This window comes from Sorghum bicolor, chromosome 7 (assembly GCF_000003195.3).
Source record: "Sorghum bicolor cultivar BTx623 chromosome 7, Sorghum_bicolor_NCBIv3, whole genome shotgun sequence".
Taxonomy (NCBI): Eukaryota; Viridiplantae; Streptophyta; class Magnoliopsida; order Poales; family Poaceae; genus Sorghum; species Sorghum bicolor.
Genome location: NC_012876.2, coordinates 13286443 through 13314161, shown reverse-complemented (window position 1 = coordinate 13314161; position 27719 = coordinate 13286443). Strand labels below are relative to the sequence as shown.

The 27719-nt window shown below is 40.5% G+C and overlaps 1 protein-coding gene across 1 annotated transcript; it reads left to right on the top strand.

Moving 5' to 3' along the window:
* Positions 2063-5010, top strand: LOC110437224 (trigger factor-like). Its single transcript, XM_021465598.1, has 2 exons — positions 2063-2412; positions 4851-5010. Exons 1-2 carry the CDS (start codon positions 2063-2065, stop codon positions 5008-5010), a joined length of 510 nt encoding a protein of 169 aa, XP_021321273.1.

Here is a 27719-nt window from a genome sequence, read left to right as displayed (position 1 = left end):
ATAGATGATTGCACTCAATTTTGCTATGTGTATATAATGAAAACTAAAGATGAGGCATTGCATTATTTTAAAGTCTATAAAGCTGAGGTAGAAAGAGAAGAAAATCAAACGGTTGTGGCCCGATCGCGTGGAAGAGTATTTCTCCAATGAAGTCTTTGAGTTCTACGCGGTACACGAAATAATTTATGAGAGGACACCATCATACTCACCTCAATCCAATAGATCGTTGAGAGAAAGAATCGCACTCTAACTGATTTGGTAAATGCCATTTTGGAGATTGCTGGTTTATATAACGAATGGTGGGGTGAGGCTATTTTAACAGCTAGTCATGTCTTGAATAGAGTAGCCACTAAGAACAAAGAAATTACACTGTTTGAGGAATGGGAGAAGAAGAGACTAAATCTCTCTTACTTGTGAACTTTGGGATGTTTGGCAAAAGTGAATGTGCCAATAAATAAAAAGCGAAAGCTTGGACCAAAAACTATAGATTGTGTTTTCCTTGGCTATGCTATTCACAGTGTGGGATATAGATTTCTAATAGTGTCTTGAATAGAGTAGCCACTAAGAACAAAAAATTACACCGTTTGAGGAATGGGAGAAGATGAGACTAAATCTCTCTTACTTGTGAACTTTGGGATGTTTGGCAAAAGTGAATGTGCCAATAAATAAAAAGCGAAAGCTAGGACCAAAAACTATAGATTGTGTTTTCCTTGGCTATGCTATTCACAGTGTGGGATATAGATTTCTAATAGTAAATTCTAGTGTTCCTGAGATGACTGTTGATACAATCATGGAATCTAGAGATGTAACATTTTTTGAAGAAGAATTTCCCATGAAAAAACATACACCTAGCATATACAGTCATGATTGTATTTCTATCCATGATTCTCACGAACCGATAGTACACACTGGTGATGAAACCCTTGAATAAAATCTTGAGGAGGACAATAACATAGTCATTCGAAAGAGTAAAAGACAGAGGGTTGCAAACTCCTTTGGTGCAGACTTTATTCTATACCTCGTGGATGACACTACCACAACCATTACTGAGGCATATTCCTCTCTTGACGCTGACTTGTGGAAGGAAGCGGTTCAAAGTGAGATGGATTCTATCATGTCTAATGGGACTTGGGAAGTGGTTGGTCGTCCTTATGGATGTGAACCTATGGGATGCAAGTGGGTTTTTAAGAAAAAGCTAAGGCCTGATGGGGTACTATTGAGAAGTAAAAGGCAAGGCTAGTGGCCAAAGGTTATATACATAAAAGGAAGAAGAAGATTTTTTTGACACTTACTCACCCATGGCCCGATTGACGACCATTCATGTGCTTCTATCCGTGGCTGCCTCACATGGTCTTCTCATCCATCAGATGGATGTTTAGATGACTTTCTTAAACGGAGAGCTTGAGGAGATCTATATGGATCAGCGAGATGGATGTGCTGCAAAAGGTCAAGAGGGTAAGGTTTGTAATTTGCTAAAATCCTTGTATGGCCTGAAGCAAGCTCCAAAGCAGTGGCTTGAGAAATTTGATAAAACTTTAACCACAGCCGGTTTTGCAGTAAACGAAGCTGACATATGTGTTTATTATCAGTTTGGTGGAGGCAATGGTGTCATTTTGTACTTGTATGTAGATGATATTTTAATCTTTGGAAATAATATTGATGTGATTCAAGAAGTGAAAGATTTTCTATCTAATAACTTTGAAATGAAAGACTTGGGTGTGGCTGATGTTATTCTCAACATCAAGCAACTGAGAGAGAAGGGAATAGTGGGGTAACTCTTGTATAATCTCACTATGTGGAAAAGATACTAAGTTGCTTTGGGTACAGTGACTGTATACCCGCTCCAACTACTTATGACCCAAGTGTGATACTGAGAAAGAATCAAAGAATTTCAAGAGATCAATTGAGATACTCTCAAATAATTGGTTCTCTCATGTAACTGGCTAGCGCTACAAGGCCTGATATCTCATTTGTTGTAAGCAAATTAAGCCGGTTTGTGTCAGATCCAGGAGATACTCATTAGAGTGCTCTTGAGAGAGCACTGTGCTATTTGAAAGGTATAATGAGCTATGGCATTCACTTTTCTGGGTATCCAAGGGTACTGGAGGGTTACTCTAATGATAACTGGATTTCTGATGCTGATGAGTTGTACGCCATGAGCGGATACGCGTTCCTGCTTGGAGCTGGTGCTATTTCGTGGAAGTCTTGCAAGCAGACAATCTTAACGAAGTCTACAATAGAAGCAGAACTGGTAGCATTAGATACCGCTTGTGCTGAGGCTGAGTGGCTTCATGAACTCCTTACGGATTTACTGGGTGTGGAGAAACCTATACCGGCTATTTCTATGAACTATGACAATCAAACTGTGATAACAAAAGTGAAAATTTCTAAGGACAACACGAAGTCTACAAGGCATGTGCAAAGGCGTCTGAAGACTATCAAAAAATTGAGAATCTGGCAGATCAGTTTACTAAGGTTCTGTCACGTAATGTGATAGAAGGTGCATCAAGGGAGTTGGGCTTGAGACCCACTTGAAGTAATTCCATAGTGGAAACCTATCCTATGTGATCAGAGATCCCATGAATTAGGATGGTGAAACAAGCTAGTGGATGACTGAGGGAGAAACTCCTTAGTATAAAGTCCAACTCATTTGAGATGCACCATTTCTCCAATAATGTAAGGAAGGTTGAATTAGTTCTTAATGTGATCTGAGTGGCCTGATTAAGTAGCTAGGAATATTGTCCTGCAGAACATCCTATAAGGAACACGCCTATATGAGTTCGATTGCTAGTCACAATCTATGAGATGTGGGTCATCTCTAGACACTCATGAAAAGGCTAAGAAGTATGACTTATATGCTTCAAACAGAGGGCATGCTCTTTGCTGCCCAGTACTCTAGTTAAGGGCTCTAGTAACAAAAATCTCACACAAAACTGTCAATTTAAGGTTTTGTCTGTTGTTCAGTTGTGGCTGAGCGTTGCTTTTGCTCTAGATGGATGTTCAACTTAACAGTCTCCATTGAAACTCTAGTATATAAAAGGAATGTGGTACATAGTATGGTTTGCATCAAACCCTAGAGTTTGGTGGGGATTATTAGATATTTTGTGGGCTTGACCTATTAAATATTTAATGAATCAAGTAAACTCTACGGTCCGGTTAATGCCTATTAAATGATTTATTACTGTATGGGTTTTTAACTGAAGGTTGAATCAACTTAATTGGTTGATCTGTGATCAGTTACCTTGAGAAGTTTAGAAAAGAATAGATGAGTGCGGCACGCACGCGCGTGCCGCCACCGCCACTGCCGGCCGGGCCGGGCCATGGGCGTGGGCGTGGGCAGCGGCAGCGAGCGAGCGGACGGGCGGGCAAGCCTTAAATTTTGTCACTTAGCTCCATTGATGGCTGGAGTTGCAACTAGTGCTAATCATGGCTGGAGTTGCAACTAGTGGCAATGATGAGAGGAGTTTCTCCTGAACCATTCGCATCCACTGACCTCTTCCTTTCTCTGGCGCCTGAGACTCTGTCTCTTGATCTCTCTTCCTCAACATCTATAAATTGAGACCCTCTCCTTCAGTTCATGATCTGACAACAACACAGCAGCCCCTGAGTTTCTCCGTTCCATCTCCTGCGAGCACTCGAGATGGAAGAGTAGGCCTCCAGAACGTCTCCATTCATCGGGTTCACCTGCTCGGGTGAGGATGTCAATCATGTTTTTGGGAAGTCTCCGGTAGTGGCACGACTACTCGCTTCATCCCCTCCCTGTTCCCAGCGCCTGCAAGGTTCTCCTCTCAGCGCGTAGGGATCTTCACGGCTTCCTAACTGCACTGCATCGACTGGGACGACTACATCAGCAAAAGCACATTGTCTCTCGCTGGTGCTTCTGCCTCTGCCGTAGGGTATGAGACCTTTAAACACCCTCTTATTTTGTTGATCAAAACATTGCTGGTTAGCATTGTTTGGATGATGTTCATGCTTTGTTTACATAATAAGATGCATGATATTATTCTGATTAGTGCTATAATTATTTCCATGATGATTAGTCTAAACAAGCACATATATGATATATTGTGTAAGTCTTATTTCTGGAATAAATTAAACATGATTTTGCCTATATTTGTAATAGATAGGAGGCGTACTAGAACTAATCTACATTTTGTGTATTTTGCCCTCTAAAAAACTGTTCATAGTGATTGATCCATGGTACTCGGTCCTCCTTGCCATCAGAGGATGGAAATAACAATTTTTTAATCCACGGTTGGAGCATCGGTGGGGTTCCACTACTACAGATTGGTTTATCACTATCTCCAATTTCACTGCCATAACAATAGAAGCAACAGTGTGATACCTCCACCGTCGGTTGACCCAATAACGAGGCCTCCTAAGGAAGGAAACCAGTAGTTGAAACTGCTAGCATTGATGGGTTACTGGTAGATGCGGCAGTGGTATTAGGGTTGCATTTCCTCTGTTGCATAAAAAGTCAGGCTGACTAGTATACATGTTTTGGCCGGTGGTCTTAAACTAGCATTTGGTCAATCGGCGGTAACAATTCAGCATGAGTGCTAAATGCCCCAACTTCTAAGGCTATCAAATTACCATTACTTTGGCCACCTAAGGCCAAAGAGGTGTATCCGCTGCAATACATATTCTTCAAGCCCAATGCCCTCTGAAATCACCCCTCTTCTTTATCCATCCTTTTCTTCTCTTCCAATCTACAAAGAAAATGTTGGATAGCCCCATCAAGTTTCCAAGCAGCCAGTCGTCCAGCAAGGATGACTCGCCAACCCACCAGGCCTCTAAGAAAGACGTCACCAATGACGATTGGATGACTTCAATTGTTGTCCCCCATGGAGCTCCGAGAAGGAGGACCTAGAGGAGGAGGACGAGGATGAAGAAAAGGAGGATGCCAATAATGCTGATGCCAATGATGATGACAACGACGACGATGATGACTTCGACGACACAGACTCCAACTTTGGCTCGTCTCCTCACAAGCTAGTGAGGCGAGCATGATCCTCTCTGTGAGAGGACCACATTTAGATTAAGTAGTTTATAGTCAGTATAAGTAGTTTTAATATTTTATGTTAGATATTATGTTTTTGGATGAATACAATTGTATACTCATCGAAATTATATGTATCTCTATATGCAATGAATCAATGAAAAAAGTTCTTTGAAATGTTATGTTTCCTATTGCTATTATTGTGTCACACCCAATTTTAAGGATAAAATGGGATGCAAAAGGCTTATGTGAGCCCAGAGATCCATGGCACACATAAGTGACAAATTAAATAGTACCATCACGATGTATGTTACATATTAAACAATTATCCATTACAATAATAAAAAGTCTCACAAAAAACACAAGAACAAAGTAAGTATTTCTTGATGGAAGCCTTCAACTCCATAGGGACGTCAATTGGTGGTACACAAGTCTAGAAGTCCTTAGGAAAATACTTAGACCAGCTGTCATCTGTTATCCATCCGGGGTATTTGTCCCATAAAAGTAAAGCAAGCCTAAGTACATCTCATGCTTAACAAGGATAACATGGGATTATGAAGCTTAGGAACCTACTGGTTTATTGTGGTTAGCATTAAGATAAGTCAAAGTTTCAACACTATTTTAGTCTTTAGTTGGGCATGAGTCTAAATTAAACCATGTGATTGTAGACATGTTTCATAGTCATCATTACACTCATCATCATTAATAGCATCATCATTAATAAAACAAATATTCCATAAGTTTTCTGGGCCGCTCGTGTTCATGAGCATGACAGTTATAAAAGTTTTTAATACTCCGTATAGTTTGTACACTTTCACTGCAAGCCATGATTTACCCTGTCACCCTAGGTAGCTAGTTGCTTAACCCCCTTCCTAGGGAGGTTGGTAGGGTTTGCTATTGTTGGCATTTCTTAACGTCATCAATAAAAGACATTGCTAAAGAAATATATGGTACTAAATTAACTTGCCATTAGCAAACTAGCCACTTTATCTCTTGCCACTATTCCTAAGCATTGAACTAGGTTGTCATCCCTAATTATATAGCTAGAAATAAAAAAGGCATAATATAGTTCTATCATTTTATGTGACTAGGCAAAAATAAATATAATAAATAAGTAAATAACAACTCTACAAGCGGACAGATCATTAGACCATTGTAGCATTTTACCTAGAGTATTACCAGGTTGTCGATTTATATTTATACCACTGGGAAGGTCTAGCTAAACTATAAATGTTACCCACAACATAGTTATCGAGGCAAATCAACTGATGGCACTCTGGATGACAAGTGGGGACAACAGGTGAATGAAGTTGGTGGGATCACCCCAACAAAGAGGGATCGGCCGATCCCCTTGTTGTGGGATCCACACATACTCTTCACTCCACCGACATGGCCAACCTTCTAGAGGCTTGGGTGGGCCCACTTGTCAGATCTAGGGGTCGGTCGACCCCTGCATGGGGGCCACCGAATGGTGGTTTGCTGCCACTGACATCCAACACATTCAAAACATGCTGAAAATCTTGAGTCATTGATGCAATGACGGTTTCAAGGTTGGTTTGATCCTACGGCGCATGATTGAAGTCTCCTGACGTGGCAATGGAGTAGCCCCTACTCCATCTCCCCCTATGAATTCCCCTAGACCTTCACACTTAGCATGTATCATAGGAAGAAGACTACATTTGTAGCTTAGTGTGAGAATAGAGGGAAGAGAGTGAGGAGCTCATAGGAGGAGTCCCAACCTATCGGGAGTCTTCTACAAGGTGCACCTTAGCGGATGCGAGTCTTCTTGTAAGTCTTATATTCAAGTCTTCTGTAGCATTTAATACTCTAGTCTAGTTCTTTACGTATAAACCTCTTACTGTGCACACTATTTTAGTTTAGTAAATTAATCAAAGCATTTGGCCAAGCTTAGAGTAGTAAGATAGTATAGACGTGGTGTCTAGACTAAATCTTATAAGTGTGGGTCGCTTGTTGCACTACAAGAAACCTAGAGCAAGAGTGAGAGTCCTCTCTAGGTGGAAAGTTCCTTGTTAGTGTGTTAGGCAAGTTAACTACAGTGAAAGCTAGGCTGAGTATAGTGCCACCTTGGTAGGGGAGGAGGTATAAATCCTCTTAACTTGATCTACCATTTCGATTAATGCCCCTAGTAAGGGAGGAGGTGGAAAACCTCACTTTACGTAGAGTATCCCAACTGGATAGTAATGCTAGTTAGACCTCTCTATACCTAACCTTTACCCTTTAATCACATCCTAGCGATCTTGAACCTAGTTAGTTCACTTCACGTTCCCCGTGGAAAATACGATACCTAGAATACTCCTAGTGAAGGCTACATTGACTAACGTACGCTTGCAGTATATCCGTTTGCCACTTCTGGTGTCAACATAGACATATAATTAAAGCAGACAATGACTATTGCAATTAAGAACATATATAATATGAAGAGTAATGTTTCTCAAATCATAATGATAAATAATAAGAGTAAAGTTACAAGATCTATACCGAACTCTGCAATCCTGACAATGCCAAGAATCCAGCTCTGGCTGACGAACTTGAACTCCTCTACTTCTAATCTAACTAGGCTAAAGCTATGAACTAGAGAGGCTCTAATGAACTAGAAAGCTCTTAATGGCTTGATCTCCAAATGACTGAGGGATGAATGAGGATGATGCCTTCAGGAGGGGGTCTACCCCTATATATATAGTCTGGTGTGATGAATATGCGCCATTGGATCAAACCAACATCACGTAGGGCTGAGATAGATCCCTAGTGATAGTGGCAGAAGACTGTATAAGGCGGCGGGAGGAAACCCTAGGTGGCACTGCTAGGCACACCCCTTATGGTCGGCCAGCCCCACATGGAAGGGACTCGGGTCCCCATTGCTTTAGGTGTATTCTAGATCCGTCCCACGTCCAGATGACGTATGCTTCCTTCGCGGCCAAGTTTCATGGTTTTTAAGGACTTGAATCCCTCCTTTAATCATTTCCTAGAATAATCCCTAGAATTTACAGAATAACCAAAACTCATGGAAATTGTTAGATAAAACCCTACACTAGTTTATTTTCATATTTCCTTTTATGTCTAAAGCTCTATTAAAAGTTGATGTTGTCCACCGTTGTTGGTATAAATTAACTGCACCCTAATAATGATTATTATTAGATTATCCGCAAGCGCACAAATATATACTGATCAGCACTTCACCAAGATCAACCTGGTTTTAATATCAAACCCAAAGGAACAATAGGTGATCTATGACCTAGCCTATAACTCTTAATCTAAGGGGGGTAAAATCAATTTAGAAAACTATTGAGAATGAGGAAATAGCAAATGTACTCTGGTTCTAATAACCGGTAAGCTTTGTATGATATTGTCTTATCGGGCAAGTAACCCAAATAGGAGAAGAAACAGAGTAATCTCCTATCAGGCACCTATAAGTCCATTAGTCCTATCAATGGGAAGTGGATTACAGAGGATTCAACGTAGCTATAAAGTCACCTACATGAGTTACCACTATCCGGCTGATCAGGGGACATCTACAAGCAACCATAGCCTAGACACCACGTCTATGCTATGAATCACTACTCCGACCTAGGAGCTACCCAAATCGAAGTACTCAATATAATATGAGTTGCAAACCAAATAACAAATAAAAACAAGTTGCTTACTTGAATTAGAATGGTAAATACAAAAGTACCTCAGAACGCAGCTCTAGGCGAGGGAGCCAAATCCAGACAAATACAACTCCTTAGGAAGCTCTGATAGGCCGGGACTCATCCGAATCTCTACTCCTCTACTCTATCTCTCTAATCTCTATCTTGATTGCTAGCATAAATCTAGTGGATCTCTATCTAATGCTCTGACTCTTCATATCTTGATCTGGCCTCATTTAGGGGGGGTCTGGCCCTCTATTTATAGCTCGGTTGGATGAATACGCGCCGTTGGATCAAACTGATGTAACAAGTGGCCAAGATGACTCCTCGGAGGCAGTGGAGGAATACTCAAGAAGGGGGGTGGCTAACCCTAACCCTAGGGGTGGCCCGACACAGGGGTGGGGCCGGTCGACCCCACTTGGTGGCTGCTGGCCCCCCTGTTGCTTTGGGTGTCTTCTAGAGTATTCTTGATCCCTCTGGTGACATCCTTCTATCGCGGATAAGTTTCATGTTTGATTAGCACTTAAATCCCTCTTTTCAGGCTTTTCTGAATACTTCCCTGAAAAATACACAAATCACCAAAACTTGTGGAAATTGTCAATGATAACCCTATTCTAGTAGATATTTATATCCGGTGGATAGATAATTCCTAACAAATATTATGGGTTAACAGGTGTCAATAATTACCCCCACACTTAGGCTTTTACTCGTCCCGAGAAAAAGGTTGGTTCTATCATAGAGAATAAATATTTAATGCATAACTTGGAAACTAAATTATATAAAACTAGTCTAGCTATCATGCATTGTGGAAATTTAAAGTGTTTATCATGAATTCAATAGTGATTGTAGAGTAGGATAGCTTAAAACAAATTACTCTCTTCCTTTAATTATGTCTACTGGAGAATAAGTGGAGTTTGCAAATAAAACATAGCTTCGACCTTCTCTATGTTTGTAGTGGCATCAACAGTTATGATATAAATTTGATATTCATAACCAGGGAGAGAAATATCATATTCCTAGATCAGAAAAGAATCATCCACTCCTTGGCATATTCTGTTGGAGGGACCATGAGCTCTTTTTTAATTGATTTTTACTTATGAGCACATGCTCATATATATTTTTTTATTGACTTGAGGTTCGAGACACTTGTCCCTTTTTATTTCCTCGTGATATATCTTTTGGAGGTTTCAGACACTTGTCCCTTTTTATTTCCTCGGAGTATGAATAGCTCATGCCTCCTTCATAATAATGCTATAAGAGAGTGTATTATGTTTTTATTTTATTTATTTTTTGATACTAGGAATATGATAATTCTCTCAACCAAAGCCATAATAATTAACGGTAGAATGATTACGATTATTATTTGATTCCATCACAAAGAGAGGTGAAGCTAATGTTTTTACCCTTTTGAATTAAAATCTCCAAAGACAAATTATCAGGAAATGAGTACTCATTATTTTGCTATCTCTCTTTCCACAATAACTTAAGCAATCATGAAGTACTATAAATTTCACAATTAACATGATTCTAGAAAAGTGTTATATAATTTACTTTTAAGTCATAGATTAAATGTTATTTATTATTTCTTAAAAATATTTAATATTAAGATTTATGATTCGGATGACTATTCAAAGTGAGATGTGTGCAATTATACTGTAATTAACTCAAACCTAACCGTGACCGAAGCGAGAGGGAAAACGGGCGAGTAGGGGCACAACCCAGCCCCACATGGGCGCCGCCCGGCCCCACCTATGAGCAATGTGGGGCCCACTTTGCCATGCACTGTCTTGATTTTATTGTGTTCTGATTTACATTATTTCTCTGATCAAATTTTCGTTCCGTGATTGCAATGTGCCTTTCCCACACTTGTTTTCCTATAATGTATACTTTTCTGTGCAATATGTGGAGACAAACACATACCAAAAAAATAGATAGTAGAGTACAAAAGACAAGGCACTTTATTTATGGCGGTGGTAATATATAAGTTGACAGACGTTTTAACGACTGCCCTAGGTCATTAGGCTTTGTCCTAAGAAAAATTTATGACTCGACTGACCCAACTAACTAACCGAACCTAGCGGGATTGTGCCTTATTAATAGATAGCTAGGCAACTAAGGCTGCCCTTCATTGTTGAGGCCCTGAATTACTTCTTGGAGGGCTGCAACCTCTACTTCAAGTTTGTCTTTGTCGCGCTTGAGGCTACGGATTAACTTGAGACCGATCCCTAACTAATTATCCATGCCTTCTATGAGCTTGTCCCTCAGATTATTAGATGTTTCCATGCCCTTGACGATGTCGGAGAGGCCTTCAAGCTTCTCATTGGGATGCGTAAAGTAGGTGCTGGTGTTGCTCTCTTCCTCTTAGGTTTGAGCTTAGTTGCTATGTGCTCAGTGTAGCATACCTCATTAGGGTTTGTGCGAACTCTGTGGATACCCTTGGGGATAGCAATCTGCTTCCCATTAGCACCTCCTTCCAGTAGCAGCCTTGTAAGAGGTGGAGGAATAGCAGGTGGATCTTGTATGTAGTAGGCTTGCACCGTAGCAACTTTCTTCGGCGGCACAATGGCTAGAGGCTTTGGCTACGCGAGGACGAGGGCGTTCGAGTCATCGCTGGGGATGTTGTTGAAGTCCGTGCCGTAGGAGACGATTGCCTTGTCCACCATTGCTAATAGATCTAGATTGGAGAGCTTCTCTGAAGAGAGAGGTGGCTGGTAATGGGATACTATTGAGGGGGGTCTAGGTACGTATTTACATGGGTTTTCAGGAGACAGGATGAGGATAAATCCTAGGCTCTATGAGATCTATACGAAAGAATATCTGAACGCGATTGGATAATGCGCGAATATTTGTAGGAAGGGTGTAGAAGGTCAGGGAACGAGAGTCGGGACGGGAGGCGGCAGGGGGGCGCCGACCGGCCCCACATAGGCGTCGGCCGACCCCACCAAGGGCCCACCTCGGGTGTCCTTCTGCGTGGTGCCTTTAGACTCTTTCTATTTTCGATTAGACGTGTTTTCGGATAAATTTTCGTACCGGAATAAATAGAGCTTAATATGTTGGTAATTGGATAAATTCTACTTCATCAACTACTCCAAAATCAAATGGTTCTAGATAAAGTTTAAGTCGGTGTCCATTTACCTTGAATAGTGTACCTTCGCTTGATTGTAGAGTTACCGCTCTATGTGGTGATGAATTCACGACGGTGAAGGGTCCTTCCCATTTGCTCCTCAATTTTCCAACCCCAAATAATTTGAATGTGGAATTAAAAAGTAATACCTTATCTCTTGGTGCGAATTCCTTCTTCTTGATCATCTTGTCATGCCATCTCTTCGTTCGTTCTTTGTAGATCGTCGAATTGTGATATGCCTTTTCTCTCCATTCTTCTAGTTCTGACAATTGCATTTTTTCTCTCCAGCGACTTCTAAATCCATATTCCTTCTTTAGATAGCCCAGTGAGCTTTATCTTCTAGTTCAACCAGTAAGTGGCAGGTCTTACCATATACTAGTTGATATGGTGACATACTCAAAGGTGTTTTATAAGTTGTCCGGTATGCCCACAGTGCATCTAGTAACCGATCCTTCCATAAAGTTCCCATCTCATTTACTGTTTTCTAGAGAATGTTTTTGATTTGTTTATTTGATGTTTCTACCTAGCCACATGTCTGAGGATGATATGGAGTAGCGACATTATGTCGTATTCAATGAGCTTGTAGGTATGAGCGAAACTTCTTATTAGTGAAATGTGTTCCTCCATCACTTATAACCATCCTAGGTGTTCCAAACCTTGGAAATATAACCTCTTCAAACATCTTCTTTGAGTGTCTTGAATCAGCCTTCTTGCATGGCATGGCTTCTACCCACTTGGACACATAGTCAACTGCCACCAAAATGTACTCATAATTCCACGATTTCACAAATGGTCCCATGTAATCAATTCCCCAGACGTCAAAGAGCTCTATCTGAAGATTGTTGGTGAGTGGCGTAGCATCTCTAGTATTGATATTTCTATGCCTCTGACATGACCCACATCTTCGGATGAAATCTTTGGTGGCTTCGTACATGTTTGGCCAGAAGAAACCACTCTGCCAATTTTTGCATGAGAGTTGAAAACACCATACTGACCTCCATATGGTGATGAATGACATTTTTGAATGATCTGCATGCCGTCCTCCACTGGTACACATCTTCTAAGCAACCCATTTGAGCATACCCGAAAGAGGTAGGGTGGATCCCATATGTGGAGACGACTTTCATAAATGAGCCTCTTCTTATTTTCTCTTGGTGGTACGTAACCTGCAACCGTAAAGTTGACAATATTCACATACCAAGGATCTACCTTTGTCACTTTGAATAGCATGTCATCTCTTAATGAGTCATTAATAGGTAATTACTATGGTTCTTTAAAGTACATCCTAGACAAATGATCAGCAACAGGGTTTTCTATTCCTTTTCTATCTTTAATTTCCAAATCAAATTCTTAAAGTAATAAAATTCATCTTATTAATCATGGTTTAGCATCTTTCTTAGTGAGCAAATATTTAAGAGCAGCATGGTTAGAATAAACAATTATTTTAGCTCCAAATAAGTAAGACCTAAATTTATCAATAGCAAAAACAACAGCTGAAAGTTCTTTTTTAGTGGTTGCATAATTTAATTGTGCTTCTGTCATTGTTTTGCTAGCATAAGCAATTGCATGATGTGTTTTATCTTTTGTTTGTCTTAAGACTGCGCCTACAGCATAATCACTAGCATGACACATAATTTCGAAAGGCCAAGACCAATCACGGGGTTGAATGATTGGCACTGATGTAAGTGATTTCTTAAGAATATTAAATGATTCTAAGCATTCATCATCAAATTAAAAAGGTACATCCTTAGCTAATAATCTAGTCATTGGCCTAGCAGTTTGTGACAAATTTCTTATAAATCTACGATATAAACCACAATGACCAAGAAAGCTTCGGATTCCTTTTATGTTAGCAGGTGGAGGTAGCTGTTTAATTAGTTCAATTTTTGCTTTATCTACCTCTATACCTCTTTCTGACACTAAGTGTCCTAACACTATTCCTTCTCTAACCATAAAATGGCATTTCTCCTAATTGAGGACTAAGTGTTTTTCTTCACATCTCTGCAAAACCTTATCTAAATTTTCTAAACAATCATCAAAAGTTTTTCCATAAACTAAAAATCATCCATAAAAACTTCCATAATTTCTTCTATCATATCAGAAAATATAGACATCATGCATCTTTAAAAAGAAGCAGGAACATGACATAATCCAGAAGACATTCTACGATAAGCATAAGTTCCATAGGGACATGTAAATCAGGTTTTGCTTTGATCATCATGGTGGATAGGGATTTGGTGATACCCTGAATAACCATCAAGGAAACAAAAGAAAGAATGATTGGCTAAATGCTCTAGCATCTCATCAATGAAAGGTAGAGGAAAATGATCTTTCTTTGTTGCCTTGTTGAGTTTTCTATAATCTATGCACATTCGCCATCCAGTGACAGTTCTTTGGGGTATTAATTCATTTTATCATTTTGGACAACTGTCATTCCTCCCTTTTTAGGTACAACTTGCACAGGACTTACCCACTCACTATGCGGTACAGGATATATAATCCCTGCATGCAAAAGCTTTAAGACCTCTTTCTTTACTACCAGTCTCACCATATTCTGGAGTTTATGCTGAGGCTCTCTTGAAGGTGTAATTCCTGGATTGGTTGGTATGCGATGAGTGCAAAGGACAGGGCTAATCCCTTTTAGGTCTTGGAGTGAATAACCAAAAGTAGCACAATGTTTTTCTAAAATAGTTATTAGTTTATAAGACTCTTCATCTGAGAATTTATCACTTATAACCATAAGATATTTTTTATCATTATTTATAAAAATATACATAAGTCTAGAAGGTAGTAGTTTAAGCTCAATTGGAGGTTTAAGTGGGTCTAATAATTCATCAAGAGGTTCAGGATCAATAGGGTCCTCTTCCTCTTCATCGATGAAGAACTAGGTATCATCTTCTAAATCTAGTTGAATAAAATTATAAAATTAAGATGTCTTAACCTCTTCTATTGGATCTAATTCAGGAAGGGGTTCTGCTTTAACTTTTACTGCATGAGTTATTGAAAAAACTAAATCATTTCCCAAATTTAAATTTTAATTTACCATTACAACCTTCTTGAAGAAGTTTTATTATGGGTACTCCAATCATTACATCAAAATCCCACACATCAAATATATAGAAATTTAGCAAAATGCAGAAATCATTAATAACAATAGGAAGTGCACTCAAAACTCCTAAGCTAGGAATAATGTGTCCTGAACAATTCTTAAATAATTTATTTGTAGGAATTAATGGTATGTCTCTCAAGAATTCTTTAGCAAAAGTATACAACATAATATTGACTCCTACAACTGGGTTGTATAAAGCTTCAAAAGGATATGAATCTACTTGCAACTTTATAGCAACAGAGGGTGAATTAAAACGAATTACTTTAGGGGATTGCTCAGATTCTATTAACCAATCATCACCCAAAATAAAAATTAATTCTCTTATAATTTCTCTAAGAAATTTTAAATCATTAGGGTGTGAGAAATTAGGATTAAAATCCATAGATTGTTGGGGTTGAATTATCTTATGATAAAATGTAGTATTACCATAATCATCAAAGAAATTATCCTCAATTTCAAACATCCATTCAGAAGTTGGAGTTATCTCCTTCTCATTAGCTAGTTCATGTTTTAATTCAACTATAGATTGGGATGAATCACGTAAAAGTTTATTTTCAGCTGGTAGAGATTCTTCTTCTAACAACTCTTCTTTTTCTTCGGAGAGATCATTTAAAATATTGATAAGAACAATTTTAGCCTGCTCAACAGTAATATGCATAAATGCTCCTTCCGAGGCCAAATTAAGGTATTCTTGATTTCTATCGTTAAGGCCTAAAAAGAAATGTTGTACAAGCATGGGTTCTGGTAAAGCAAGATTAGGTCCAAAATTTACAAAGTCATCAAAACGATCCCAAGCCTTGCCTAGCGATTCATTGTCTAATTGTGTGAATCCTATAATTTCAAATCAAAGTTTAGCGACCTTTTCTACTGGGAAGAGTTTAAGGCAAAAGTCTTTTCGTAATATATCCCAGTCTCCTTGACTATTTCCAACATGACGATTATACCATTTCTTAGCTCGGCCCATTAATGAAAATGGAAAGAGTTTTCATCTTAAAGTCTCATCAGCCACGCCCTTAATACTCAGACATGAACATGTCTCCTCAAAATTGGCTAAGTGGGAATAGGGGTTTTCGCTAGAATTACCAGAAAAAGTATGTTTTTGAACTAATTTGATTAGTTCCGGGCGTAGCTCATAGCCAGATGATGTGATAGGTTTAGGAGGTACGATCCCGATGGTGCTCCATATCGATACAAAAGTTAAGATTCACTTTTCATAATATATATATATCTATATATTAAGGATAAATATAGACTAATGTCAAAATCAGCAAACCGTTCCCCGGCAACGGTGCCAGAAATGCTTGTTGGTATAAATTAATTGCACCCTAATAATCATTATAAGCAGATTATCCACGAGTGCACAAATATATACTGATCAGCGCTTCACTAAGATCAACCCGATTTTAATATCCAACCCAAAGGAATAGTAGGTGATTTATGACCTAGCCTATAACTCTTAATCTAAGGGGGGTACAATCAATTTAGAAAACTATTGAGAATGAGGAAATAGCTAACATACTCTGGTTCTAATAATCGGTAAGCTTTGTATAATATCGTCTTATCAGGCAAGTAACCCGAATAGGAGAAGAAACAGAGTAATCTCCTATCAGGCACCTATAAGTCTATCAGTCCTATCAATATGAAGTGGACTACAGAGGATTCAACGTAGCTATAAAGTCACCTACACGAGCTACCACTGTCCAATTGATCAGCGGACATCTACAAGCAACCTTAGCCCAGACACCATGTCTATGCTATGAATCACTACTCCGACCTAGGAGCAACCCAAATCTTAGTACTCAATATAATATGAGTTGCAAACCAAAGAACATATAGAAACAAGTTGCTTACTTAAATTAGAATGGTAAATACAAAAGTACTCAGAACACAGGTCCGGGCAAGAGAGCCGAATCCAGACGAATATAGCTGCTGAGGATGCTCTGACAGGCCGAGACTCTTCCGAATCTCTACTCCTCTACTCTATCTCTCTAATCTCTATTTTGATTGTTAGCCTAGATCTAATGGACCTCTATCTAATGCTCTAACTCTTCATCTCTTGATTCGGCCTCCTAAGGGGGTCTGGCCCGATGGGATGAATACACGTCGTTGGATCAAACCGACGTAACAAGCGGCCAAGATGACTCCTCAGAGGCGGTGGAGAAAGAGTCCATAAGGGGGCGGCTAACCCTAACCCTAGGGTCCACCTGGCTGTCACACCCAAATCTCAAGGACAAAATAGAGTGCATAAAAGACTCATGTGTGCCCCAGAAACAGTCGCACACATAAGTTGACAAATCTTAAATAGTACCATCACAATGTTTATTACATAGCGGAATAATAATTATTACATAGTCTCAAACAAATAAAGATACTCTCGACGGAAGCAACACACAGGGACACTATTGACTGGTTGACTCCAAGCCTAGTACTCATAACAGTATTCCTCATTTCAGTCATCATCATTTGCATAACCTAGGGTGTTGGGAAATTGCAAGAGTGAGCACATATCGTACTCAACAAGTATAACCAGGGCTTCATGAGGCTCAATAAGCTGACACTGGTTTAACTGCATTTAGCTTTTATATGTATATAGCATATTTATCATTGGATGGCATAGGTCAAGGTAGCATAATTAATTCCCATAACCACATGATCAATGTATACAAGAATTAAGAATATCACATATAAACAACATAATAAACCAAGATTTATCATCATTAATCATGTTTAACAGTGTCCATCTATTCCGTCAGTTTTCCGGGCCACCCGTATCCGTGGGCACAGCTAGTATACCAGATTTAACACTCTACAAAGGTTGTACATCTTTACCCATGAGCCGTGATTTACCCTTTCGCCCGAGCTCATGAGTCTCTAAACCCCCTTCCTAGGGAGGTCGGCAGGGATCACTATGAAGCCTTTCAAAGGTTTCTTCTAACAAGTTAGGGCCATTAGATTCACTCGGTAGGCAGATATAGAGCCCCTCTTCCATGGCACATAACACGCAGCCTATACACATGGACAGAGGCCGCACTATACCCAACGTGTCTAGCCATTCTTACGCCTTCTAAGGTAACCGCTAACAAGCTAGAAAAAGGTCCCCATACTGAGCTAAAACCAGAGCCATATAGCCCTCATGGTTGTACGAGTTGTCCCAGCTTTTGTCTAGGGATAAGTCCTTATGGAGGGCATGATCAATCCAGCAAAAGCTAGAGTTCTTTCCACCCTTTTATGTTCAAGTTGCTAGAAAGCTTATTTTATTGTTTATTGTATATCCAAATATTCATGTTTCAAGATCATGGATTATACTCAAGCACTAGCAAGAACTACCAAATGCATATCCAAATAGGTAACAAGGAATTCAGGATAACAATCATCTATGATATTGCTAAGGTCAACAAGGTGGACACATGCATATGATAAATATTGTATTAATTGTGTATAGGTAACAAGGATGATCCTGAGTTATACTTGCCTTGATCAAAGCTCTCCTGAGCCTGCTGCTGGGCGTCAAAAGATTGGCCTTGATCACCAACGTACGGCTCACCGTCTAATCCCAAACATCAATCAACAACACGCATTCTAATGGACAATCATACACAAGGCAAACAAACTATAATTAGAACAATACACCAAACAGTGGTAAAACAAATATAAAAGTATATAAAAATATTCTACGCAGCGCTACGATCACACAGACGTAAAGATCACGAAAATCAGAATTAAAATGGAGAAGTTATGAATTTTCTAGGATTTCCTATAGAAAAATAATTAATTAAATAGTACCACGAAAATAAAATGTTTCAAAACAGTGAAGTAATGCTACTAATATGTAGGGCTCGTAAAGACGAACCTAACGCAATTTGAGTGAATTAAATTAGATTTAAAATGAGCATTTTATGAGCAAAATACTTTCAGTGGCAAAACTGTAATTTATGGAAAGCGTACTATGAACTAAACCGATTGGAAATACGTAATCCAACCGAGAAAACATATTTCCAGAAGGGCGCTTGGACTGTGGGTTAATACGTAAACTTTCCTAGGGACTCTTCAGCTAAAAAGACACTGAACCGATAACTTCTAATCTGGGCCGCTAGGTTTCGATCCGACGGCTCAGATTTCAACAGGGGATGCGCACCGGCCGGCCGGCCATCTTCTAGGACTCCGGCGCGGCGGCGCCATGGCTAGGCGAGCCTAGCTCGCCAGAGTTCTTAGTTCTCCCGATTCTGAGCGCTAGAAAATGAAAGGGAGGCACCAGCGATACAGAAGCTCACCACGATCTCGTCTAAGCGCTTGGTTGGGTCCGAGAGAGAGCAGAGGTGGCGTGCGAGGTGGCGGCTCGATTTTGGAACTCAGCGAGATCCGAAAACGTAGATAGAGGTGGCTAGGGCTTCCCGGGGTGCAATAGAAGGCAAAAGGGAGTCACGGGGAAGGGGCAGAGAGGTTTTAGGGTCAGTTGGATGCCCTACACGCCAAATCCCGGAAGAATCGGGATTAGCTCCCGGTAGTAGGAGTCTGTTTCCTTGACGGCTCAGGGAAGAAGATGGGAGGGGGGTGAGACACTGGCGTGTGGGGCTGGGTGTCAGCGAGTGCAGTGGTGGGTCCCGGCCGTTAGCCAGAGAGAAAGGGGGTGGCGCGCACAGGGGAAAAAGAACTGGGCCGCACCGTGGGCTGAAACGAGGGGGAAGAGGAGGAGAGTGCTAGCGGGGCTGCGGGCGGGGGCTGGGCCAGTTCTGCTGCTGCTGCTGCACTGGTTGAGGCTTCTCCTTTTCTTTTATTTCTTTTTCTATTTTATTTTTCAAAGCCTTTTCTAAATATAATTTTGATCACAATTAACTTCAAACCAAAATCACTCAGCACAAAATAAAATATGCCCCAGCATGAATGCATAGACAAGTTTCTATCTCTATGTTAAATTTTAATTTCAACAAAATTTATTTATTTACTACATTAACAGAAAGCTCTTCTAACGGTATTTGCCCTTCATGTACACTGTAACAACCTAAATTTTACTCTTTTGGAAATAGAGGAAAAATAATTAATTATACATTTTTTGTGCTCATAAAACATAGGGAAAATAATATTTTTCATTAAATTAAAATATATTATAGGGTCTAGCAACATGATTGTGCATTCATAATGGTGCATATGTTTTATTGTATTGTGTGAATTTGATCAAAATTTAAGATAATTCAAATTGGTCTCAAAATGCTTTTCAAATTGGTTTTTAAATAGGCTTTGAAATAAAAGAATAAAAAAAAGAAGAACTCTCCCTCTCTATTTTCGGCCCGAAGGCCCAGATCCTTCCCCCCCCTCGCTCGGCCCAACTCCTTCCTCAGCCCACCTGGCCGATCAGCCCAGAAGGCCACGTGCGCTTCCTTCTCCACCCTCGCTGCACACGCTAACAGCTTGGCCCCACCTTCTCTCTTCTGCTGACAACTCGGGCCCACTCGTCAGGCCTTTCTCCTACCTCGTGACGGAGCAGGACTCCACCGCGAGTTGGAAACGGCCGCGCGGATCCTCCGCGGTGGCGTGAACCGCACGTCGAGGGGGCTTCAAATAGCGGCCAACCCTGCCGAACCCCCCCTACCTCAACCCTAGAGCGAGCAGCTGCCCTGGCCAAGCTTGAAACGCCGCCGAGATCTGCGCCAAGCTCGAAACGCCGCAGCACCGCGTCTCTGCTCCTATTAGCCCTTTGCCGACCTTCTCGTCGCTCTTGCGAAGTCGCCAAACTCATTCTTTCTCCTTTTCGAGCTCTCTGTGCTCCGTTTGACCCCGCCGATCTTTTACAGGGACCACCGTTCGACGTTCTCTGTTGCGGGCGCACTCCGGCCACCCTTTGACCCTATTTTAGCGCTAGGTGAGATCGCGGTAAGTTTCTCTACGTCTCTGTGTTTTCGGTGTTTCGGTTCATGCCCTAAATCACCGGATCGAACAACCCCGACCAAGTTCGGCCATGGTGCCACCGGGTTCGGCCCCAACTCCGGCCGGCCAATGTCCCTCTCCCCACCTCGATTTAATCTCGGACGTCCAAACGAAATCTGACAGCCCAAATCAAAAGATACCCCTTCGGCCGCGTCTTTTGCAAAAGAACCCCCATAGTTTTTAAAGATCCAACCCGCAGTCCAAAACGCACTTTTAAAAATACGCTTTCCGATTTTGAAGACGTAAACTCATTACTCAGTTTCAAAATACGTTTTTAGAAAATTACAAGTTTGCCACTGGTTTTATATTGCTCGTAAAATATTCGTTTTAACTCCGTTTTGACCCATTCAAATTGCGCTAGATTCGTAATCACGAGATCTACATGTTAGTCTTACTGTTTTACAAGTTTACAACTTTTAATTTTGTGACCCTATTTAATTAATTTTTTTTGTAAAGAAAATCTTAGAAAATTTATATCTTTTCGTTATAGCTCCAATTTTCGTGATCTTTACATCTGTGTGATCGTAGTGCGATGTAGATTTGTTTTATAAACTTTTCATCTTTATTTTCTACTGTTTGTGTATTGTTCTAATTATAGGTTTGTTTGCTTTGTATGATTGCCTCTAGATGATTGTTGTTGATGTGATGACTGAGTTTAGACGGTGAGCTTTTACGTGGTGATCAAGAAGCAGTTTGTGGAAGGTTTCGACCTAAAAGAAGGATTTGAGTTTCAAGGCAAGTATAGCATGGGATCATCCTTGTTTCCGAATAACTTTAATCACATAATTCATATTGCATGTGTCTCTTGGTTAAGGATTTCCAAGTATTGATCTTATACCTTGTCACCTATAGTTTTGCATTGGGTAGCTTATGCTAGTGCTCCACTAAACCATGACCTTGTTATTTGATTAATGGAATATGCAATAAACATTAAAAGATGACTTTTTAGCAACTTTGGTAAAGAGGGCTAGAGCATTGGGCTATATTATGGTGCTCTAGTTTCTCTCCAGAAGGACTTATCTGTTTATGACCATCCGAGACATACAGTACAACTGTTAGGGCTACATGGCTCTAGCTTTAGCTCATTATGAGGACCTTTTCTAGCTTGTTAGAGGTTACCCATATGGCGCAAATGGGGGATAGCAGACCATGGATTCCTGTGGGTGGATCACACGGACTGACCAACGAAACCATGCAGCCCTAACTTGTTAGACGAACCTTTGAAAGGCTTCATAGTGAACCCTGCCAGCCTCCATAGGAAGGGAGTTTAGAGACTCATGACCTTGGGCAAAAGGGTAAATCACGACTCACAGTGAAAGTGCACAACCTCTGCAAAGTGTAAAACTGATATATCAGCCGTGCTCACGGTCACGAGCGGCCTTAGACCAATACAAAATAAATGATCACTAATGGCAAATCATTAATGTTATTATTGCTAATTTATTGTTTATGCTATTCTTTATTCACTTTACTTGATCATGAGTTTACTATGGGACTTGACAACTGGATGCTACTTATATGCTAAAATTGTGAGAACTAAAAGCTACATGCACTTAAACCAGTGTCTAGCCTTTGAGCCTCATGAACCCTATGTTATTCTTGCTGAGTACGAGATGTACTTACGCTTGCCTTTACATTCTATTTGGATAAAAATACCGGATGGGTACCAGATTGCTAGTCTAGAGAAGAGTAAGGCTTGTGCTCAACCAGTTAGTTGTCTCTGTGGATTTGGACCTTTCGCGTAAAGAACGGAGTGTCTTTCCGCTGTTTGCTATCTATGGTTATATCTTTTATATTAAGTTCGTTATATAGTAAGCATTGTCTATTGATATTACACCTATTTGTGGCTATATGTGAGACTTTGACTTCCTAGGCTCACATATGGTGTGTATTTAGTTTTGTTCTTAAAACTGGGTGCTACAAAGTGGTATCAGAGCAATGGTGACTGTAGGACGCAAGCCTAGATAGTAATGGTCGTTTTAGTCATCTTTGCTTCACTACATTAATGCTTACTACCTCACCCTTGCTATTTGCTAAAATTCATATGCTTCTATCATCTAATTCTATTATAAAATTATTGCTTCTATTCTAACTTACCCTTGGTCTAACTCCATAGATGGTTCGTAACGAAAAGATTGCTCGCAGCAACTCTGGAAGACCATGCTTAACTCGGGGTATCTATGGCTTAACGGAACCAGAGTATTAAGAAGCTCGCCCTGTCCCATCAAGACATACTTGTTGGCGGAAGGAGTACTTTACCACATCCTTTAGTGGCGAAGATTTCTTTCACCCTCGGCTTGTGCGTATACTACAAGACCACTACCCTAAAAAGCAAGCCAAGGTGGAATATAAATGCACTAAGTGGACTCATCCTAAGTATGAGAGCCACTGGAGCACAGAAGCACACATCACAAGGTGGAATGAGTTTACTGGTTCACGCGTGGTGGAATCTATTCACTTGTCTCTCAGTGACCGCTTCAGTAAGCATGCTAGCATATCTAATGCTGCCCACCAAGCTCTTTTGGCATATCATGTGAAGCACTACGAAGAGAGGAAGAATGACAAACAAAAGTATCTTCCTCGTCGCCCACCAGGCATCTTGCAATGTGTGATGGCTGACCCTTATTTGGAGCAGAATGAACAACTAAACGAGATGGCTTTAACTATCCAAGTCATGTATCAAAAGTTGGAAGACAGTCAACTGGAATTGGCAGAAGTAAGGCAACACTATGAGGAAGCCCTTGATGAGATTGATGAGTGGAGAAGTCGTGGTGGATTACCTACGATCAATGAGGTGGAGGACATACCTCGCCTAACTCCACGCAAGAGATGCTACCCTGGATGCCGCTGTAGTCACACCGTGTTTAAGAAGTAGGAAGTCCCCCTTTGTAATAAACGTTAGTAGCAAAAGTTGAGTCTAGTCAAATATGTGTGCTTTGTGAACCTTTAATGTTTGGTTGGTTTGTCTTAGTGCTTATGTTTGAGTTGGATTTTTGTAATGAGTCAATGATCTTGTGAGTTTTTTCCACAATTTTATTTAGTTTATAGGTCTAAGGTATAAGGACAAATTGAATAAATAGTTGGGTTTTAGTTTCTCTTGTTTCTCTGCCCTGTCTTTTGGGAGCAACATATCTTCTTTAGTTTAAATCCAAATTTTGGGTTCATCATAAAATCATGTGAAAATTCAGAGTGATAGTAGACTTCAAGATCCTTCTGTGGCCGTAAGAATCACCCTCATAGCTGTTGTGGTTTGGGAATTACGAAAATCACAAGATGGTACAGTTGAGCTGTGAGGAATCTGGACCAGTATCAGTTGCCTACTGTTTTAGACAAATGTAACTCCGGAATTTGGGAAACGGTTCTATAATAAAGTTGTAGTACATTTGATAATATTTCCAACGATGCAAACTGCAACTTTATTGGATTAATAGGACTTGAATTATGATATCCACAATTTGATGCTTCTGCACAGTTTCAAAATCTGGACAGTTCTAGTTAGTGCCTATTTTCCAGCGAACTAAAATCAGAATCTGGGAAAGAGTTGAATACGAAAGTTGTGGAAAATTTCATAAGATTTCCAATAATATTAGGATGGTCACCATATGATCTAAGTAGCTCGAGATATGACTTCTGCAAGTTGCTATATCGATGCTGAGACATTGTCGGGATGGATATCATGTTTGGCTGTTTTACCTAGGTTTAAAGACATAAACCAAGGAAAGCCTTCTGTATGGAAGTTGTAGGGAATTTGATAAGGTTTCTAGCAGTATAAGCTAAGACCCTATTGGATTAACAAAAAGGAGCTAGGTCTATTTTACTGCGCTGATGTTTCTCGTGTTCTGACGAATTTCAGATTTCTTGTACATATCACTGCACATGAGTTCTTTTGGTATTAGAAGATCTTATGATAAGAAACTCACTTGAAAGATGGACTAAACTACCCATTTAAGCCCCTAGTTTACCTTCTCTAAGGGGGGGGGGGTAGTCTTATCAAAGGAGTTACAAGGAGAAGTATTGGTTAATGTTGGATCGTCGATAAGGACCTCAAGTGTTTGGTAAATTTGGTTTGTGATGCCAGAAGTAGTTCCATGGAAGTGTGCTAATATAAATAGAGATATAGGTCATTGCTGGTACTCATAGCTTGGAAGTGGTGCTTATGAGAATCAGGTGACACCAAAGGCTACAAAGTTATACATGGGATGTGAGAGCGAAGCAATTCAACTACGATAGAGGTACCAATAGTTGAGACTAAGTGATGAAACCAACTCCAGATCATGAGACTTGGTATAGTGAATTTAAAAGACTATATGATGTGTAGCATCTAAAATGGAATATGAGAGCTAGTGCAAACTGTCCCTCGACCTATCTCATTTTAAGGGGGGTAGTACCTTGATATTATAGGTTAATGCCCTTTCAATTTACCATGAAGTGAGAAGTTGCCTCTGGAGATATCCCATGATTATAATCATCTAACCTGACTCAAGTTAGTGAAATTGGACACTTGGCAACCTAGTAAGTGGATATGCTACATCTACTGTTGATTCTACGGAGACTCAAAAGACTTCATTGCTAAAGAGAGCACGACCAGTATGTTCTAGTTGATGGATGTTCTCATCTAGGAGATGTCATCCTTAATGATGGACATAAGAAAGTTAAAGACGTAAGAGTTGGAAACCACCAAAGGATAGTGAAAAAGACTTAGAGTTTTATAGATATGGCAAGAGGCTATCATAGGTTTGTTGGAGCCAATGTGATCTTGACATAAAAGTGACTAAGAGATTGACTTGGAATGATAAGCTTCTATCAGTGGTTCACTGATGGTGTTATAAAGATTGTCAAATAGAGTTCTTCTATCCCATCAAGACCTTAGACGTGCTCTACACAAGAAAAGTAATGGCTTGTGCATGAGTCAACTAAGTAAGTTGGACCACCTGAGACATGATGTGGAGGTATCCATAGTGGATCATGGAGATACCATCTTCTTGGATGTAGGTGTGGTATCTACGTAGAACGTAAGAATCTAAAGGGCATCTTTAGGAAGTTGGATTTGGGCTGGTCATAGTATCGATGGATTTGAGTGAATCAGGAAGTTATGACGAGGAAAAATGCTATCACTTGAAGGAGAAAAAGCCTTTGCGGATGCCCAAATCATAAAGAGTGTGCTAGAGGAGTTCAAATAACACCAAAGTTTGAGGAGTTGACCGTTGAACTGGAGTAATGTCACTAGTACTATCAAATGAGCTCTACTAATTACTCACTTGGGAACCACATGAACTGCAAAGATTACTTAGAAGATATGTTGTGAGCTTGTGTGTTGCAGTACGGTGCAAAGAGTTTGCCGTATGCGAAGTTTTCTTAGAACAACAGTGATTAGAAAAGCCTTGAGATGGCGCCTTTTGAATGCTTTGTAGGGACGGAAAGTAGAACTCTGTTGATTTGGAATCAAATGGGAGAACACAAGTGTTTGGGCTAGAGGTTCTAAGTGATGCAGAACAGCAATTGAGAGTGGTCAGAGATAACTTAAGGGTGGCACAGTCTCGACAGAAGAGTTATGCTGACAGCTGAGAAGAGGATTAGTTTTGAAGTGGGAAACTATGTGTTGTTGGAAGTGTCACATATGAGTAGTGTGTGGAGGTTTAATATGAGAGGAAGATAACACCAAGGTATGTCGGGCCTTTCAAGATGTTAGAAATACCGAACGAAGTGGCTTACCAAATAGAGCTGCCTGAAAGTTTAGGAGGAGTGTATGATGTCTTCCATGTGTCTCAACTTAAAAGTACTTGCGTGTGCCATAAGAGCAGATATCATTAGAAGAATTGGCTGTTAAATCGGATTTGTAAGAGTAACCAGTAAGAATTTTGGAAACAACAGAAAGTGTTACCAGGAGTTGGATTTTCAGGATGTACAAAGTCCAGTGGAATTAGTGCACCAAAGAGGAGGCTATTCGTAAAAGAGAAGAGAATCTAAGAAAAGCATACCCGCGGTGGTTTGAGGAAGCGCCAACCGAATCTCGAGGACGAGTTCATTTTATGGGGGGTAGAATTGTAACACCCTAAAATTTGCTCTTTTGGAAATAGAGGAAAAATTAATTATACATTTTTTTGTGCTCATAAAACATAGGGAAAATAATATTTTTCATTAAATTAAAATATATTATAGGGTCTAGCAACATGATTGTGCATTCATAATGGTGCATATGTTTTATTGTATTGTGTGAATTTGATCAAAATTTAGGATAATTCAAACTGGTCTCAAAATGGTTTTCAAATTGGTTTTTAAATAGGCTTTGAAATAATAGAATAAAAAAAAAGAAGAACTCTCCCGCTCTATTTTCAGCCCGAAGGCCCAGATCCTTCCCAACACCCCTTGCTCGGCCCAACTCCTTCCTCAGCCCACCTGGCTGATCAGCCCAGCAGGCCATACGCGCTTCCTTCCCCTCCCTCGCTGCACACGCTGACAGCTTGGCCCCACCTTCTCTCTTCCACTGACAACTCGGGCCCACTCGTCAGGCCTTTCTCCTACCTCGTGACGGAGCCGGACTCCACCAAGAGTTGGAAACGGCCGCGCGGATCCTCCGCGGTGGCGTGACCTGCATGTCGAGGGGGCTTCAAATAGCGGCCAACCCTGCCGGAACCCCCCTACCTCAACCCTAGAGCGAGCAGCTGCCCTGGCCAAGCTAGAAACGCCGCCGAGATCTGTGCCAAGCTCGAAACACCGCAGCACCGCGTCTCTGCTCCTGTTAGCCCTTTGCCGACCTTCTCATCGCTCTTGCGAAGTCGCCAAACTCGTTCTTTCTCCTTTTCGAGCTCTCTGTGCTCTGTTTGACCCCGCTGATCTTTTACAGGGACCGCCGTCCGCCGTTCTCTATTGCGGGCACACTCCGGCCACCCTTTGATCCCGTTTTAGCGCTAGGTGAGA

What these genes read in the sequence shown, in the direction of transcription:
- LOC110437224 (XM_021465598.1), top strand. Translation starts at nt 2,063, where the DNA reads ATGAGCTATGGCATTCACTTTTCTGGGTATCCAAGGGTACTGGAGGGT. An exon ending in GACAACACGAAGTCTACAAG is followed by an intron (nt 2,413 to 4,850) that starts GCATGTGCAAAG and finishes TCCCCCATGGAG; the next exon opens with CTCCGAGAAGGAGGACCTAG.